The sequence below is a fragment of the Neolamprologus brichardi genome, chromosome 1 (genome assembly GCF_056152115.1).
Source record: "Neolamprologus brichardi isolate AB-2024 chromosome 1, ASM5615211v1, whole genome shotgun sequence".
In the NCBI taxonomy this organism is placed as follows: Eukaryota; Metazoa; Chordata; class Actinopteri; order Cichliformes; family Cichlidae; genus Neolamprologus; species Neolamprologus brichardi.
This window is the reverse complement of record NC_142104.1, coordinates 37,135,485-37,153,785: the sequence shown is the minus strand read 5'-3', so window position 1 is coordinate 37,153,785 and position 18,301 is coordinate 37,135,485. Positions and strand designations below refer to the sequence as shown.

Sequence of the window (18,301 nt, the reverse complement as noted above, 5' to 3'; positions counted from 1 at the left end):
CAGTGGCTCTATGCTCGACAGTGCAGCCGAACTGCAACTATTGTAGTCCTGTTTTATTTCCAGATCAGTTCTGGGTCTGGTTGAATTGGGGTTTAGTCCTCGTGTCTTGATACAGCCCCGACTTTGTTCTGCCTTGCTGCTTAATTAAAAAACTAGTTTAAGGTGTCCTGCATATGTGATATATATTTTTCCCTATATGAAGTCATTCTTTTTTGAACAAAACTCAAAACAGAGCCTATTAATCTTTAAGTCATTTGTTTGTCCCCTTGTTCTTTTCCATTCAGCTCAGCCTGCATCATCTGTGGCCCTCTGATTTATGTATGATCTCTATGTGGGTGTTTCCGTGTCTTCATCAACTCTTCCTGCTGGCTATTTATCATAGTTGATGGCCTCTTGAGGGTGAAGAAAAGAGGGAAGCAGCTCTTGTAGATTTTTCTCAGAGCAGATACTGTAGGTCTTCTCCGTGTTTCTCTTTGTTTTTCTCTGCTGCTCTCTCTGTCAAGGCACAGACTTTTCTCCCAGTGGATCTCTGTGAAATTAGGACAGCACAGACAATGTCTGGAATACTGTTAGAACACTTATGAAGAAAGTGTTTGTGTTTTATACTAGCTCTGATATATTTATACTAGCTCTTGGTGGCTCCTTCTTGAATATATTGAAATTCCTTGTCACTGTTGATAAGATTTTTTTTATATATAAGAGACAGAAATTATGCCAGTCCTGTATTTCAAATCAAGTCTGGGGCCTTTCTGTGTGGAGTTAGTGTGTTCTCTCCAGGTACTTCGGCTTCCTTCCACAGTCCAAAGATTCAATTAAAATTCAGTAAAATTTTATTTATGGAGCACCAAATCACAATAACCAATAATAATAAGGTAAATACCCTACAATAAACCAGAGAGATGGATGATACAAAGATGAATGAAGTTAGGTTAACTAGCGATTGTATTCATACCACAGATATGAATATGTCTATCTCTATATGCTAGCCCTGGAATAGATTAGCAGCCTCTTCAGGCTATACCCCACCTTTTGCTCTATGACTGTCATAATCCTGTACTGGTTTGCCTTTTGCCAATATTCAAATAGTCCTCTCTGTTTAATGTTGCCAGCCACTTTGTGCTGTAATCAAGATTCTCTATCCAACAAAGCTTTGGTTGATGTCAGGGCAGAACAGAACAAATAAATACCCTTATTGTCGAGAAAGGTGAGATCGAAAGAAATTGAAGTACCCTTGGCTTACCTCTCATTACATTGGTGAGAGGGTAAGAGGTCTTAACATCCAGTCTTTTATGTTAAAACTGACACAGACTGCTAACAACATTTATCTATATTCACATTTGGCTAATAGTAAATCATCTATTATCTTAATTTTAATCAAAGAAAAAGAGGTCATGCTTTTGAAATCCAGTGCCTCCAGCTGTGTTCCTGCCTTTGGCCTTTCTTATTTGGCCCTGCATGAAAAATCCAGCATCCAGCAAACTGAAACTCTTCAAATAAACCAGTCCTCTGCAGATGATGAGTTAGCTGTTTTACAAGTACTCGTTCAAGAATTTGTGAGATAAAGAACACCATTCCAGATTTAAATTTAAATCAAAACACTTCTGAAAGCAAAAATAAGTCTAATCCAGCACTAGCAAGGTGAACCAATGTATGCCAGTCCATTTACCGATTTCACAGTTGCTACTGAGTGTAAATTTTGAGAAAGTATTTTGGCAGTAATAGTTAGCTATTAATTAATTAACATTTGTGACTCGATCCGTGTCTGTTCCAGTCTGGAGGCCAAGGTATCCTCGGGCAAGGGACTGAAGTGATGAGTTCATTGGAGTGTGAATGTTATATAGACGACTTAGACATAGAAAAAACGTGCTATTGTGAGTGGATGAATACAGCAAGGTATGTAAGGAAAGGAAGCACTATATTAGATATTAGTCCGGGAAACACAGTCAGAAAAATGAGAGATTAAGTTACTGCTAATACAAACAGAACAGTGCCTGCTGCTTTAGATTCACATTGAATCCATTGTTTTGGGAAATAAACTTTTCACACAATATGCAATGTGATTCTCAATGAGCTTTGCATTTTGTGCTAATGTTTGTATAAAGTGCATCTAGAAAGAAAAATGTTTGTGATTCCTTCATTGTGTCATGCTGTTGGGAGACAACATGACACAATGAGAGTGTGGAAAAGAGGAAACTCATGGAGTGAAATCTGGGGCATGGAGTCAAGCACATCTTGGTTGGTTGTAGGACTAGCCGTACTCAGGGCAGATACACATGGAGACACAACCAAGTTCTCGGGTGTCTAGGCAAGAAAGTTGAGTGCAAAAGAAAATCCATCATCATTCAACCTTTCACGAACCAAGAGGAGCGTCAGTTTTCAGCTACATTTGTCTGGGAAGGAGACAAGCCGAGGACAAGCCCCTCAACCCCAGACCTGGGCCCGCTAAAGGTTGCCAGGGATTGGCAGATGCAAGTGGACTTGGATCAGAGGCTAATTTTTCCCACAGAGATGGAAACAACTTTGCGACCAGACCTCGTTCTTTAGTCTAACTCCCAAAAACTTGCGTACGTCATTGAGCTGACGGTACTATGGGAGGAAGCAACTGAGGAAGCGTTTGAGCGTAAGAAGTTGCGGTATGCCAACTTGGCAGCTGAGGCAGAGGACAGAGGCTGGAAGATCAAGGTGCACCCGATGGAAGTTGGGTGCAGGGGCTTTGTTGCCAGCACAACAGCAAAGCTGCTTAGAGAGATTGTGATCAGAGGACAGGTGCAACAGCAGGCTATAAGAAAACTAGCTAACACTGCTGAGAGGACCAGTCACTGGCTGTGGCTAAAGAGGGCTGACATCACTTGGGCAGCTAAGGCAGTCAGCTAACCACGAGAGAAAATAAATATTCCGCTCTTCTTCCCTTTTCTGGGAGGCAGTGGGGAGGTAGAGCGTACAGCCCGATCCGGCGGGGAGGTGTGGGAAGTCAGATCGGGCGCCCCCGTCTGGCTCTCCTCTCTGCTCTCTCCTATCTTGTCCCTTTTGTCTTACTTCTCTTTTCTCAGTTGCAGTGAATAGATAGAAAATAAACTGTAGGAAACTAAACAGAAGAAAGAAGAAGAGAAAATTTCTAACATAAACCGGTGACATACTCCAAGAGGACACACTCCAAGAAGACACACTTCTCCAAGACTGTTGGAACAACAAAAGTGATGGTTTGGTGTGGTATATGGGGCACAACGATAGTGGGTCCATTCTTCATCAATGGAAACCTCAAGGCCACTGGATATTTGAAATTGCTACATGATGATGTGTTTCCCTCTTTAGGCACTGAAGCTGGCACGTTCCCTGAGTTTTTCCAGCAAGATGGTGCACCACCACAATATGGGTGCCAGGTCCAAGCATTCCTACATGAACAGTTTCCTGGAAAGTGGATTGGTCGTCGTGGGCCAGTTGAATGGCCCCCAAGATCTCCCGATCTGACCCCCTTGGACTTTTATCTTTGGGGTCATCTGAAGGCAATTGTCTATGGCAGGGGTCGGCAACCTGCGGCTCTGGAGCCGCATGCGGCTCTTTTGTGCTTATACTGCGGCTCCGGGTGGTTTGGGAAAATAAATGAGAAGTAATGAGCTGAAGTGTATTTTATTTGTGTTTAGTTCTTTTTTAACTTGTAGTTCTAAATTGGAAGATTATTGTGATTTTGAAATATAAAAATAAAATTATATCTTATTATTTTTTCACCACTCAAAATAAGCGTCACACTCGCGGAAGCTGGTATACCCGCCGAAACGCCGTGCATTTATCGAGACTTTCGACCCCAGGTAGGCCAGTTATGGATCTTCGGATCCACATTATGTCAGCAGCTCCACCATGACCTATGTTAAAACAAACACCGCTCACGCCTCACAGATGACAGCTTACAGTCCTGCGTAAAGATGAAAGCCCCGAATTGCAGATGCTGTGCGCAGAGGTTCGGGACGACAAGTCTTATTGTAAACATATCACGGCAGATCCGACGATGTTTGCATGAACACGCTTTTCAGCATCTCTTTACTGACCACTTTTCACGTTGCTGTACTCACACAGCCGGCTGTAGCTTTTCAGCTCACAGCCCGACAACACAACAGCAGAGAGAGCACAGACTTTAAGGTGGCGAGGCGTGATTGCGGGTGCCGCTCAGGTGCGTCCGCCTCCCCTGCAGCGGCGCTGCAGACCATGCCCCGCCACACACATTAACCAGGTAAAATACATATTTAGGCAGAATTTTGCAAATATCTATTTTTTTAGCAGCATAGAGCTTTTTTTCCAATTACTTTTTAAAAGTCAGGTCAAGGCTCCAAATGCCCAAAGGCGATATAAGGGTGGCGGCTCACAGCAGTTTTTGTTTGCTACATGGATCATTTTAGTTCAGCTGGGTGTCTTTCCTTTTGTTATATTTCTTTAAGAGTTCAAAATGTGTTAATTACATAAATAAAATGTAATTTTCTCTGTAGCACTTCAAGGAGTTCATAAGCAACACACCTTAGTTGCTCTGTGGATTCTTTTAAAAAGCAGTTAAAAACTTTTATGTTCAAACAAGCCTTTTGTTGATCTACGTATTTTATATTCTTTACATTATTTACATTTGATCTTTTACATTGTGTATAATGTCTATTAATTGTATTGTTTATTTTAATATTTGTGTACAGCGCTTTGTGACTGCCTGTCTGTGAAAAGCGCTTAATAAATAAACTTTACTTACTTACCTTAGTTGTTCACACAAAGCATAAAAGTAAAAAACAATATATACAGTGTTATCTTCATTTTAGATTTCAAAAAGTATTTGCGGCTCCCAGTGTTTTCTTTTGCGTGGAAACTGGGTCCAAGTGGCTCTTTGGGTGTTAAAGGTTGCAGACCCCTGGTCTATGGTGTGAAGATACGAGATGTGCAGCACCTGAAACTACGGATACTGGATGCCTGTGCTGGCATTTCTCCTTTCGGTGTTGCTATCAGTGTGTGAAGAGTGGGAGAAGAGGGTTGCATTGACAATCCAACACAATGGGCAGCACATTGAACATATTTTATAAGTGGTCAGAAACTTGCAAATAACTCATGAAAGAATAAAGTCACGTTGAAACCAAGCACACCATTGTTGTTCTTGTGACATTACCAATAAGTTTGATGTGTCACATGGCCGTCTGCCTATTGAAAAAACAAAAGTTGTATCCAAGATGGCCGACTTCTAAATGGCCACCATGGTCACCACCCATCTTGAGGAGTTTGCCCCCTCACATATACTAATGTGCCACAAACAGGACTTTAATATCACCAACCATTCCCATTTTATTACGGTGTATCCATATAAATGGCCCACCCTGTAGATCAGATCTCTAATCCCTAAACCTAACCAAGGAAGGAAAATGGCAGATTAGCCTGGGTAAAAGACCGAAGGTTGAGGCACACAATGGTGCGTGCTGCTGACAAAGTTTCTGGGCTGCCTTTCCTCATAACAGCCATCCCCCAAGAGTCTCTCCATCTAAATCAATGCATTATCAGGGATTGTAACCTCTAGTCCTTCTTACTGAATCTGTTCAAATTACTCACACAATGAAGGGACAGGTAAATAATTGCCAAAATTGATTAAAATAAGGAAATAAACTGAATTTGCTGTATTAGCTGAGATTATTGCTTTAATGACGTGTTTGAACGCTGAAGCCTAACTGAGTGGCCACCAATGTTCCCTCTAATTTTTCATGTGTCTGAGCGAACACACAAACTCCCTGAGCGATCCCTTGGACCACTGTGAGCGACATCAGACGTGTGCACTGTGGTCACACCAGCATTGAATCCATCCAAGTTACATGGTTTATAAAAATAATCAAATTACAGCATTTACATTTTTGTTAGACTACTTTTAATTAACTGCTTTAGCCCACTTACAATGAAAATTTAAAAAAAATCTAGTCATTGACCTGTGTAGTATGTTAACACTATTGGAAGTAAAAATAACTTGAACTCCAATTTTGAAAACAAAACTTTCTTTCTTTCTTTTTTTCTTATTTTTTTTTTTTTTATAAAGCTCTGACTTGTATCATGAGTCTGTGGTCTGGGAGAGAGTCTGTAACTCTCTGTCTGCAAAGTACAGTATATAATGACCAATGTTGGGCAATTAATTATATAGTTACTTCTTCAAAAAAGTAACTCAGTTTGGCAAACAAAGTTTTTTGCAGCTACTTTTTTTAAATGCAGCCAAGACGTTTTTTTAAATAAACATTTCAAACTATTTACAGAACAATCAGCTGTTCTGCATCAAATCTGATGCCACACAAATTATTTGTGCCACTCCAAAAAATAATTTCTGTCACTATGAGATGAAGGAGAACAACAGCCTGATACCTGCAGGCCTGACAACAGCAGATGTATCACTGCTGTAACTCCTGTAACATTCAGCAGTCGCCTCATTGTTCTGACACACACAACAAAACTATTGACTACACTACACACTAACTACACAAGATTTGTGCTAAACGTCTCAAATCTCTCACATCTCAAAGCACCGCCGTCACTCCTAAAACTTCCTCCCGTTTCTTAACAACTAGATGCCATGTTGCCATATCATTTTTTGATTGGTCGACATGGTACTTTTTTGGACGAATAGGAAAGGAAGGGTTGGGGGGTGGGGTTTGGTTTTGCTCACAGGCTTTTTTCTTATAAAACGCCGTTTTTATCGTTTCTTCCCGCAGTAAATATAAACAACGATAGTATTCAGGAAGAAAACCAAACATTGCATTTTTTTTTTTAGCACAACTCTGGTTTTACGTGACCTATCAACACAAAACTAGTATAAAGTCCACACTTTTTCCGTCAATTGTCCCGACTGTCCTGCTCACATCTCCAATGGTTGTACACGTTGTCATTAACGTGGCTTCCCTCCAAATCAGCCACGCCGCTTTGCTAGCTAAAACACCGGTGTCTGCACATAAGGACGCTGTCATAGCCTGTCAACGACGTTGATTGGCTGCGTATATACGAATGTGAATCGCATTATTGGCTGAACTATGGGATAAGGTGGCATCGTTCTAATCCCAAATGGGAACAGCCAGTCACTCACTGACTAACACTGCAAAACAGGATTGTTGAAGTATTAATTTTCAATTCAGGTTAGATTTTTTTTGTGCGCAACGCAGATTTTCTGTGCACAGAGACAGCAGTGCGCAATTGCGCACGTGCGCAGCTTAGAGGGAACATTGGTGGCCACTAAGTGCTAATGACCAATACATATGGAACTTTAGTTTTAGATATTATAGTTAACAGACAGAGGTAATTGTGGTTATTCTAAAAATAGAGAAAGATGCATCAGTCCAACCTAGTTTATATTATATTTGGCCTTAAGCTCTAGTACCCCTGCATATTCATTGCCAGAAGTGGCTCTTATGCCACACCACCAAAACACCACACCACTGCAAGATTTGTTTTTCTGGACATCTGAATTAATCAAAGTGATTCTGGTGTTTTGTTTTTTGTTTTGTTTTTTGTTTTCTTAATGGTTGGCCTTGTGAAATACGACGTAATTTGGATGTTGCTAACTGTGTTTTGTTTGCTTGAAATAATGTGTAGAGAATAACTGCCAGTTTCCATTATTACTGAATAGCAATGCCCACCAACTCTGTATCTGTGAGAGTCTAGCTATTCCATAGCAAAGCCAGAAAAAGAGCTGCAACATACATTAATCTTTGTAGAGCTTGTCATCTCCTTCCAGTAATATGAGGGCAATGGTCAGCAGAAATAAATCCTCTGAGGGAGCAAATGAGATTAGAGACTAAGTTTGAGCTGAGCTGGGTCGTTTCACATCAAAGCCATATCAGAAGCTCAAAATAAATAAATTCAATTTACATTCGCTTGCTACAGTGGAACATTAAACATCTGAAATTATTGCTCTTCTCTCGTGATCTACACTGTGGCCATAAGGCCTGATTAGATACAGCAGAGGCCAACATTGTTTCACAGCAGTTGTACAGATTTGGCTTCTAGCCAGTCCAGGGCTCATATCTTGGTTTAGCAGCTCAAACAGTAATGCCTCCTACTTACGTACATGTATACATATGTGCTCTCTCACACACGCACACACACACACACACACACACACATATATTCATAGTGAAAACACAAGATTAAAGCTGAACTATTTTTACATTGCCACTGCACTTTCATGTTTTATTTTACCATTCATCCCCATGTAGATCTGCTACATTGTACATGAAAGAAAAACAAAAGCTGAGCATATCAGTAAAGTTTCATTAAAGTCAAAACATGATAAATGGCCATAAATTCTGGGAAGACACAGCAAAATGATGTAGCACATAGCAGACCTTTTTACTGCTCTGGGGCAATTTGTCTCTGTGAAAGCTCCCTGCTAACACCAGTGTTATGATGCCACAGTGCTACCATGATGGCTCCTTTATCTCTTTTCTCATCTCCCACGAGCCTTTCAGTTTTTTAGTTTTTTGGCCTAAGTTTTAACAGCGACCATGCTAATGACCAGCTCAGGGAATGAGAGGACACGATTTAAGCAGCTGCGTTTTAGCTCAAAGAAGAAATACTATAAAGACCAATGCAGCACTCATTTCTATTTTTGTGAGTCACTATAGAGCTGGGCAACATCCCTCTGCACTAACAGAGTACTAGAAGCAGCTGGGGTTGTAGGTTGTCATTTATTGGCCTATTTAATCTCCCTACATATTTCCTCACCTGAGGCACAGTGCTGCTCTCAACAGACAGAATCAATAACAGAGCTACTCTAAGCCATCCGAGGGGTAACAATAAAACTTGCACAATTACAGTAAGATGGATCAGAATCTTTAGCAGTAGTATATTATTTATATGTTTGGATGAATTCCAGGAGGAAGACAAGTCAGTGGGCAATAAAGAAAGTTGTTAGTTCACTGGTCACCTGAGAGGCACTCTGGACAATGATGTGATAGTTCTTTGTAGAAATTAATGTAAATGCCAGCACAAAGTTCTAGTGGGTGGTAGTCACAGGAGGATACGGCACTGTAGTGTTTCATTGTTTTGTACTATTTCTGGTTTATTTACCTCTGTTTATACCAGTGGAATAATTGAAAAGAAAGGAAGTTAGCGCCAGTGGGGTTTTTCTTCTCTTTTTACTTGCACAAAATCAGCTTTCATCAGCTTTTCGCAACTTTTTTACAGCATGAGAATTTATACAGACAAGTATAATGTGAATATTTGAACATAGTTCAAGAATTTCAGTCAGCAAGCTAACTGAAATGCAAATGAGTTATTATGGGGTCTCAATAAGAGAATGCTGCTGCTATAAACCAATCTGATTGTATATTGCTTAAAGAAGTGTTTGAGAAAATGTAGCAAATTAACCAAAACACCCACTTTAAAAACAATTCTCAGTTGTTTTTAAAGTCAGATATCTGGACATTTGCCTCACATTAGTGTAAGTGGGTAAAGTAAATCATTTTTCTTAGTTTGCTTATTGTTTTTCTTATCTTCTTGTGGCCGCTCACAATGGACTCGTCGCAGTGCTTGTCCTTCTAGACCTCAGCATTCATCAATGTTGACCGTAAACTTTTATTAGGAAGATTACAGCATGTCGTAGGTATTAAAGGTACTGCTCCAAATGGTTTGAATTATATCTGCCATGTTAATGGGGATTCTTCTTCATACACAAAGGGTTATGCTTCCCCTGTGCAGTATCGCCACTGTTTAGATGATAGCCACCTTTATCTTTTCATGATGACCTCAAGTTTTCAGCTTCTAAATTCAGATGAAACTGAGTTAATCATACTTGGCCCTAAAAATATTAGAAATATGACGTCTAACCAGATAATCACTCTGGACTGCATTACCTTGGCCTCCAGCGACTGACTAGGACATGTCCTTCAGTGTGCATATTAAACAAATATGGAAAACTACTTTCTTGCATTTGTGCAACATCTCTAAAATTAAAAATATCCTGTCTCAGAGTGATGCTGGAAAAATAGTTCATGCTTTCACTATTTCTAGTCTGGATTATTATAATTCATTATTGTCTGGTTGCCCTAAAAGCTTCCTGAAAAGCCTTCAGTTCATCCAAAATAAATAAGTAAAGCGCTATACAAATGCAGGCCATTTACCAAAATGCTGTAGCAAGAGAGAGCAGATTCTCCCAAAAACATCCTCTTAAACAAACATTCTCCCATATCCTTATATACAATTCTTTGAATTATCAGGCCCCATCTTATTATAAAGACCTCATAGACACAAAAACCCTAATAGAGCACGTCACTCTCAGACTGCTGGCTTACTTAGAGTAATTAAATGTAGAACATGAGGGAGAGCCTTCAGCTTTCAGGCCTCTCTTCTGTGGAACCAGCTCCTGCTTCGATTTGGGAGACTGACTCTCTCTCAACTTTTAAGATTAGACTTAAAACTTTCCTTTCTGACAAAACTTATAGTTAGGACTGGATCAGGTGACCATGAATCCCCTCTTAGTTATGCTGCAGTAAACGTAGTGTGTTGGGGGCTTCCCATGATATGCTCAGCATTTCTCCTTCTCTCACCCCTTGTCACTCACCATGTGTTTATCCATCTCTGCATTTAATTATGAGTTATTATTAATCTCGCCTCCACAACATGTCTTCTGTCCTCTCTCCCTCCCCTCGCCCTAGCCCAGATGGCTGCTCCTCCCTGAGGCTGATTTTGCCAGAAATTTCTTCCTGTCTAAAGGGAGTTTTTCCCTCCCACTTTAGCCCAAGTGCTTGCTGATAGGGGTTGTCTAATATTTGTGATTTTATCTGTATTATTGCAGAGACAAAACAAACAAAACCAAGACCACATAACTGAGGGTGTGAAAACGTTTTGAAAGGTGTTAAGTGGGTTGTGTGTTATAGGTTAGAGATTAATGCTGGCTTTGGAGCAGGTTCTTTTATAATGCTTGCACCACAGTCAGGAAACACTAGTCTAAATTTCTGAAACTAAATGTCATGTCTTGCTGAAATTTCACATTTTACACCTTAATTTCATTCTCCTTTGAAAGAGTATGTGTATTTTCCGCTGTCTCTCTGTGTTTAACGCTCTCTGCTTCCCTGACTCTTTCACCTCTTTCTCTCCAGCCTTCGTCTTGAGCTGTGTCTTCCCCAAGCAGCCTCTCTATGGTGATGTATCAGTGAGCAGTCTCCACTCTGGAGGCCAGGCTTTCTTCTCCTGTTTGACGGGCTACAAGCTGCAAGGTTCCTCTGTGTTGACCTGCCGCAATTCTAGCACACCCTACTGGAGTGGGAAGGAACCAAAGTGCCTAGGTAACGTTTCCCAGACAAAACTCTTCGACTAGCCACAGATGAAGACACATAACCTAATTAATTATACAGGCAATATTTTAGTTACAAAGGGTTTTTTTTATAAGTATTTCATAGCATTTACACATTAACATAAGTGCAAAATTATTGTTTTTATGCATTCTATTTACATTTAATTGTATCAATAAGGCAGCACGGTGGCACGGTGGTTAGCACTGTTGCCGCACAGCAAGAAGGTCCTGAGTTCAATTCCACCATCAGGTCTTTCTGTGTGGAGTTGGCAGGTTCTCCCCGTGTTTGCGTGGGTTCCCTCCGGGTACTCCGGCTTCCTCCCACCATCCAAAGACATGCAGCTTGTGGGGATAGGTTAATTGGATACCCCAAATTGCCACTAGGTGTGAATGTGCGAATGAATGTGAGCGTGAATGGTTGTCTGTCCCTGTGTGTTGGCCCTGCGACAGACTGGCGACCTGTCCAGGGTGTACCCCGCCTCTTGCCCTATGACAGCTGGGATAGGCTCCAGCGTCCCCCGCGACCCTGAAAAGGATAAGCAGAAGCGAATAGATGGATGGATGGATGTATCAATAATAATAATAATGGATTGCATTTCGAGACCCTCAAAGAGCATTACAATGCCACTATTCATTCACTCTCACATTCACACACTGGTGGAGGCAGCTACAGTTGTAGCCACAGCTGCCCTGGGGCAGACTGACAGAGGCGAGGCTGCCATATCGCACCATCGGCCCCTCTGGCTGTCACCAGTAGGTGGTAGGTGAAGTGTCTTGCCCAAGGACACAACGACCGAGACTGTCCGAGCCGGGGCTCGAACCTGCAGCCTTCCGGTTACAAGACGAGCTGCCAACTCTTTGAGCCACAATCGCCCCAAGTCTCAGTCTAAGTTAGTCAGAGAAAGTGATTAATAGAAGTATTGTATATGAGTTATGAGTGGCTGGGATAGCAAACAGGAACATACATACATGCCATCTATGGCCTGGAAGTTCCAGGGTCAAAATGGGATACACCGAGTGGTGGACAAGCAGAAGAAGAGGTTGTGACAGATGTGGAAATAGTAACTGATAGCAGCATCAGGAAGAAAGGACACAGGAAGCTTGAGAAGGGCTGAGAGGTAACTGGAAAAGATGTGGAGGGTAAAGGCATCAGTGGTCTCCATGGTAATCAGAACACTCAGGGCTGTGACCTCCAAACTGGGCGAGTCTTGCCAGCAGATTTCAGGAAGGACAGAACAGCACGGTCTTAGGAACAGCTTGACGATCTAAATTCTTGAGTACAGCTTGAATATTAACAAAAGCTATTTTCTCACCTACATGCAGTTGTATCAAGTTGTGTATCTACTGTTGAGAGGTTTATTTCTTGGTAGAAGGTACAGTGGGGCAAAAAAGTATTTAGTCAGCCACCGATTGTGCAAGTTCCCCCACTTAAAATGATGACAGAGGTCAGTAATTTGCACCAGAGGTACACTTCAACTGTGAGAGACAGAATGTGAAAAAAAAATCCATGAATTCACATGGTAGGATTTGTAAAGAATTTATTCGTAAATCAGGGTGGAAAATAAGTATTTGGTCAATAACAAAAATACAACTCAATACTTTGTAACATAACCTTTGTTGGCAATAACAGAGGTCAAACGTTTACTATAGGTTTTTACCAGGTTTGCACACACAGTAGCTGGTATTTTGGCCCATTCCTCCATGCAGATCTTCTCAAGAGCAGTGATGTTTTGGGGCTGTCGCCGAGCAACACGGACTTTCAACTCCCGCCACAGATTTTCTATGGGGTTGAGGTCTGGAGACTGGCTAGGCCACTCCAGGACTTTCAAATGCTTCTTACGGAGCCACTCCTTTGTTGCCCGGGCGGTGTGTTTTGGATCATTGTCATGTTGGAAGACCCAGCCTCGTTTCATCTTCAAAGTTCTCACTGATGGAAGGGGGTTTTGGCTCAAAATCTCACGATACTTGGCCCCATTCATTCTGTCCTTAACACGGATCAGTCGTCCTGTCCCCTTGGCAGAAAAACAGCCCCATAGCATGATGTTTCCACCCCCATGCTTCACAGTAGGTATGGTGTTCTTGGGATGCAACTCAGTATTCTTCTTCCTCCAAACACGACGAGTTGAGTTTATACCAAAAAGTTCTACTTTGGTTTCATCTGACCACATGACATTCTCCCAATCCTCTGCTGTATCATCCATGTGCTCTCTGGCAAACTTCAGACGGGCCTGGACATGCACTGGCTTCAGCAGCGGAACACGTCTGGCACTGCGGGATTTGATTCCCTGCCGTTGTAGTGTGTTACTGATGGTGACCTTTGTTACTTTGGTCCCAGCTCTCTGCAGGTCATTCACCAGGTCCCCCCGTGTGGTTCTGGGATCTTTGCTCACCGTTCTCATGATCATTTTGACCCCACGGGATGAGATCTTGCGTGGAGCCCCAGATCGAGGGAGATTATCAGTGGTCTTGTATGTCTTCCATTTTCTGATGATTGCTCCCACAGTTGATTTTTTCACACCAAGCTGCTTGCCTATTGTAGATTCACTCTTCCCAGTCTGGTGCAGGTCTACAATTCTTTTCCTGGTGTCCTTCGAAAGCTCTTTGGTCTTGGCCATGGCGGAGTTTGGAGTCTGACTGGTTGAGGCTGTGGACAGGTGTCTTTTATACAGATGATGAGGTCAAACAGTTGCCACTCATACAGGTAACGAGTGGGGGACAGAAAAGCTTCTTACAGAAGACGTTACAGGTCTGTGAGAGCCAGGGATTTTCCTTGTTTGAGGTGACCAAATACTTATTTTCCACCCTGATTTACGAATAAATTCTTTACAAATCCTACCATGTGAATTCATGGATTTTTTTTTCACATTCTGTCTCTCACAGTTGAAGTGTACCGCTGGTGCAAATTACTGACCTCTGTCATCATTTTAAGTGGGGGAACTTGCACAATCGGTGGCTGACTAAATACTTTTTTGCCCCACTGTAGTTTTAATTGAAACTACTGACAGTGTGAATTACTCAGACAGACAGCAATTTTATTTCTGTCCCATGGGGTGGGGGGGCTTAATTAAATGGTCTTCCTACAGAATTATTTTACATAATAATAATTGATGCTATTCACATTTCTTACATTTCTTGTGCATTGTAAAATGTACACGTGTATTTAGACAATTAGTTATTCTTTATGTAGTCACCTCCAGTTTGCATTGTTTCTTCTTTGGCTGCTGTTAGCACAACCCAAAAGGCTTTATTTCATCCAGACATTCACATTATATTTCTGCAATGGAAATTTCATAATATAGTCCAAACAGTACTACACTAGCTACTTGATAACATCTAACAGTATCAGGAAGTGTTGACTTACTAAAATTATTGTAACAGCACTTGACAGCAGAGCAGCAGTGGTGTGATACTAATGATAATCATCAAATTATGCAGTAGATGGATCAAATTTATGCTTTACAAGTTTACAATTTATAATGTTAAAATTAAGGGAAATATAAATAATTTTTGCTATAATAAATGTTGATGTTGGTAAATGTCTGAATGCTTTCAAATACTAAAAGCAGTCTTATTAGGCTGGTTCTTGCTTTTTTTTCATGGTCACCAGTTTTAGTTTGGTTATTAAGTTAGGGTAATAGAGGATGAGATGATGTCAGTACAAGTAAATTTGACTGAGATTCACTACATAATGTGAAATCCACCACAGTTTAATTTGATGTTCATTTCCATTCCTTCTTGTTTTTCAGCTGCCTGTGGAGGTTTGGTGAGGAACATCACAGTTGGTCGGATCGTCTCTCCTGGTTTTCCGAGCAACTACAGCAACAACCTAACCTGCCACTGGCTGCTGGAGGCCCCTGAGGGCCAGAGGCTCCACATCCACTTTGAGAAGGTAGCACTGGCTGAGGATGATGATCGGTAAGCTATGATTTGAGATTGTTGTAAACTGAAAACTCTTGCCTTTAACAAATTGATCATTTCAAAAACAATTAATCTAAAGCTCCTATGTGCACAACGTTTCCAGTCTTACACAGTCTTAGAATGAAAGACACCCAATGAGTATCACCTAATGCAGCAAAGCAATGTAGTCCCTTTTTTGTTAGTTATTGTTACTGTGTTTGTTTTTTTCCTTTTTGTAATTTTTTGTTTGTCATTTTTTGCCTTATTAAATTTTAAAGAATATAGAGGATATTCCTGAAAGGTTTAATATCGTAATTACTAATCTGTTCAAATGTGAGACTCAGGTTACAGTTGGGATGTACATGTATTGTGCATGGGGTGACTTAGAAAATGCCTGCAACGTACCAGCAACGACAGGGTAGTAGCTAGTAAACTGGTATCGTAAAAACATCCTCATAAACAAACATCCTGCCCCCTTAAATCAAACTTTTAGAAGTTCAGAAAGAAGCCTGTTTACTCCTGTGGCATCAACAGGCACTGCTTCTCCTGTACCCCTGTCAACAATTGCTGCCCCAAAGCAACCCGCTCAGCTACCCAGTGACTTAAATGGCAATACACCATCCCAACCAATACTGGGTAGTTACCCCAAACATGTATTTGGTCGTACAACATTAAGATCATTCAATCCTCCCTTGTACCACACATGCCCATGTCTGGAGGACTGTTGTGCATACCCTTTTTAGTTATGTTAATATTGGCAATGGTGAGAAGTGTTATAGTTGGGTTTTAATATGTTTGGCCATCCAATTAAGGTAAGTTACATGACAAAAACCTCTATCCAGAGTACCCCCACCCATTTTCCGCCTCTGCCTCATCATATCTGCCTGTCTAGAACCTGCCCAGTTAGAAACTGTTTTAGAAGGTTTTATCAACTTGAGTTTTTCTCTTATGTTTATCAAATGTAATCTTATTTTCACAAATGCCACAATGTGTTATATATTTAATGCCCATTTTTGTTATCAGGAATACTTTGGGTGTTGATGAACAATGCCCAAGTATAGAAGCTATAGAGAATGGTTTTGCAGCATTGTACATTTGTGGTCCTTTGAGTACTTGCTTTTTATCTATCCACAGTCAGTTTGGAAAAAAACGTATTTACTTCAACCAGCTCTTGTTGCTAGATTTTGTCATCAACAAGCTGAACTTCAGAGAAAAAAAAGTTTAAGAGCAAAACTAGGAACGAAGGGAATGGATATTTATTTACACACACACACACACACACGTGTGTGTATTTATATCCTTGTGGGGACATATCATTGGCATAATGCTTTCCCTAGCTGCTTACCCTAACCCTAACCATCAGAAATGAATGCCTAACCCTTACCCTAAACCTAACCATAACCTAATTGTAACCCTGACACTAAAACCAGATTTTGAGTCTCAAAAATGCTTTCAAACTCGTGGGGATCAGGATTTTGGTCCCCACGAGGGCTGTTTGTCCCCACAAGTATAGTAAACTATACAGTATAGTATAGTATACTATACTTGTGGGGCTTTCCCCACAAGTATAGTATAGTAAACTACCAATGGTTTCCATGAAGATGTTAATACCCGTCCACACACACACACACACACACACACACACACACACACACACACACACACAGTTTGCATCATGCCGGGGGCAAAAGGCTCGAAATTTCACCCCAAAGTGGAGAAGATCATCTTAGCCCATGCTGGCTCAAAGAGTCAGGAAAACTCACAGACTAGTGGCATACTATGGCAGTACATGTACATCATTCTGGGTAACTTGGTCAATAAGTTCCTTGATCTTCCAGATTAGGGAGCCGACCTGGCAAGACAGGGCATCCAGATTTGTATTCTTAGAGCCAGGGTCAGAACCAAATTATGAATGCTAACTTTACATCCAGCAGCCGCCAGTTCCCAATGTCATAACTCTGCTCAGTGGCAGTTAGACAACAGAAAAACAAAGCGTTGAGCTGTGGCTTATCTTCAGGAGTGGTTATTGTGAGAGAACTGTGCCAACAGAGCTGGGGGCGTCAACCTTAATAATAAACTGGAGCTCAGGGTTGGATCACAATGGGTGTACAGGTGAGCTTGTTCTTTACCTCAGTGAATGCAACTTAGCTTTTAGAAGAAGGTTAGAGGAACAGCTACCTAACTATAGTTCCTTGTGAAACATTGGTAGAAGTTTGCAAATCTTAGGAACCACTGAAGCTGTTTCCGAGTGATAGGAATAGGCCCAATCATCTGGGATCGAACCACCGACCTTCTGATTAGTGGCTGACCTGCTCTGCCACCTGAGCTACAGCCACCCACACGTTTTTTACAGCACTTGTAAGCTCGAAAGGCTTATGCTAAACAGTTCAGTTCTGACCTGAAGAAGCTTCTCGGCTGAGAGGTGAAACGTCTTCAAGCAACTTAAAGAAGTCCAGACGCTTTTCTTTTCAAGCTCCTTAAACACTTCAGATTGTTAGAAAATATGAGCTATTTGCTGGCTGGTGTAACTGTCTCGTGGCTCATACCCTGTTAACTTTGATGTACTACTTTCCTCTTTACTTCAGCACAGTCCTTAACTTATGTTCAATCATGAGGCCTCTTATCTTTGTACCTTCTGCTTTGTCCCTGTGAGAAAATTATTTCTGAAGACTCCACAGAATGACATCAGGATGTCACTGCAGCGCATACCGGTGACAGCTGAGTGTCATTTTAGCAGCATGGGGCTGCAATTAAGAGCCAGTGAATAGAGTAACCATGGGGGAGAAATTAGCCGAGTAATCCATTCTGTCTGCCAGACAATAGTGGCTCCAGGCTGCTCTTATACTCATGCTACAGATGGAGAACTCACAGATACGAAGGGATATCTGGACAGCTCTAGAAACAAAAGGAAAAGATGTAGGTGAAGTGGTGATTTGGAAAGGTTAACTGACAAATGTGCAAAAGGTATTTATTTAATGCACCAAGGTTTGTTGGCTTTTAAAAGGCCAGAAATAGACTGGTACTTCCAGTAGCACCTTTCTACTCAGTTTGATTGAATAAAGTGCTTTCTACTGGTCTCATTCACACGATCACACACACATTCATACAGCGCACCCCCACCCC

At 41.3% G+C, this 18,301-nt stretch overlaps 1 protein-coding gene across 1 annotated transcript in view; it reads left to right on the top strand.

Annotated features, from left to right (window-relative positions):
• Positions 1 to 18,301, top strand: part of sez6b (seizure related 6 homolog b) — a 209,890-nt gene that overhangs the window by 160,954 nt on the left and 30,635 nt on the right. Inside the window, exons 5-6 of the mRNA XM_087841581.1 lie at positions 11,088 to 11,273; positions 15,028 to 15,196. Coding sequence (XP_087697707.1) covers positions 11,088 to 11,273; positions 15,028 to 15,196 — 355 coding nt within the window. The remainder of the gene's footprint in view (positions 1 to 11,087; positions 11,274 to 15,027; positions 15,197 to 18,301) is intronic.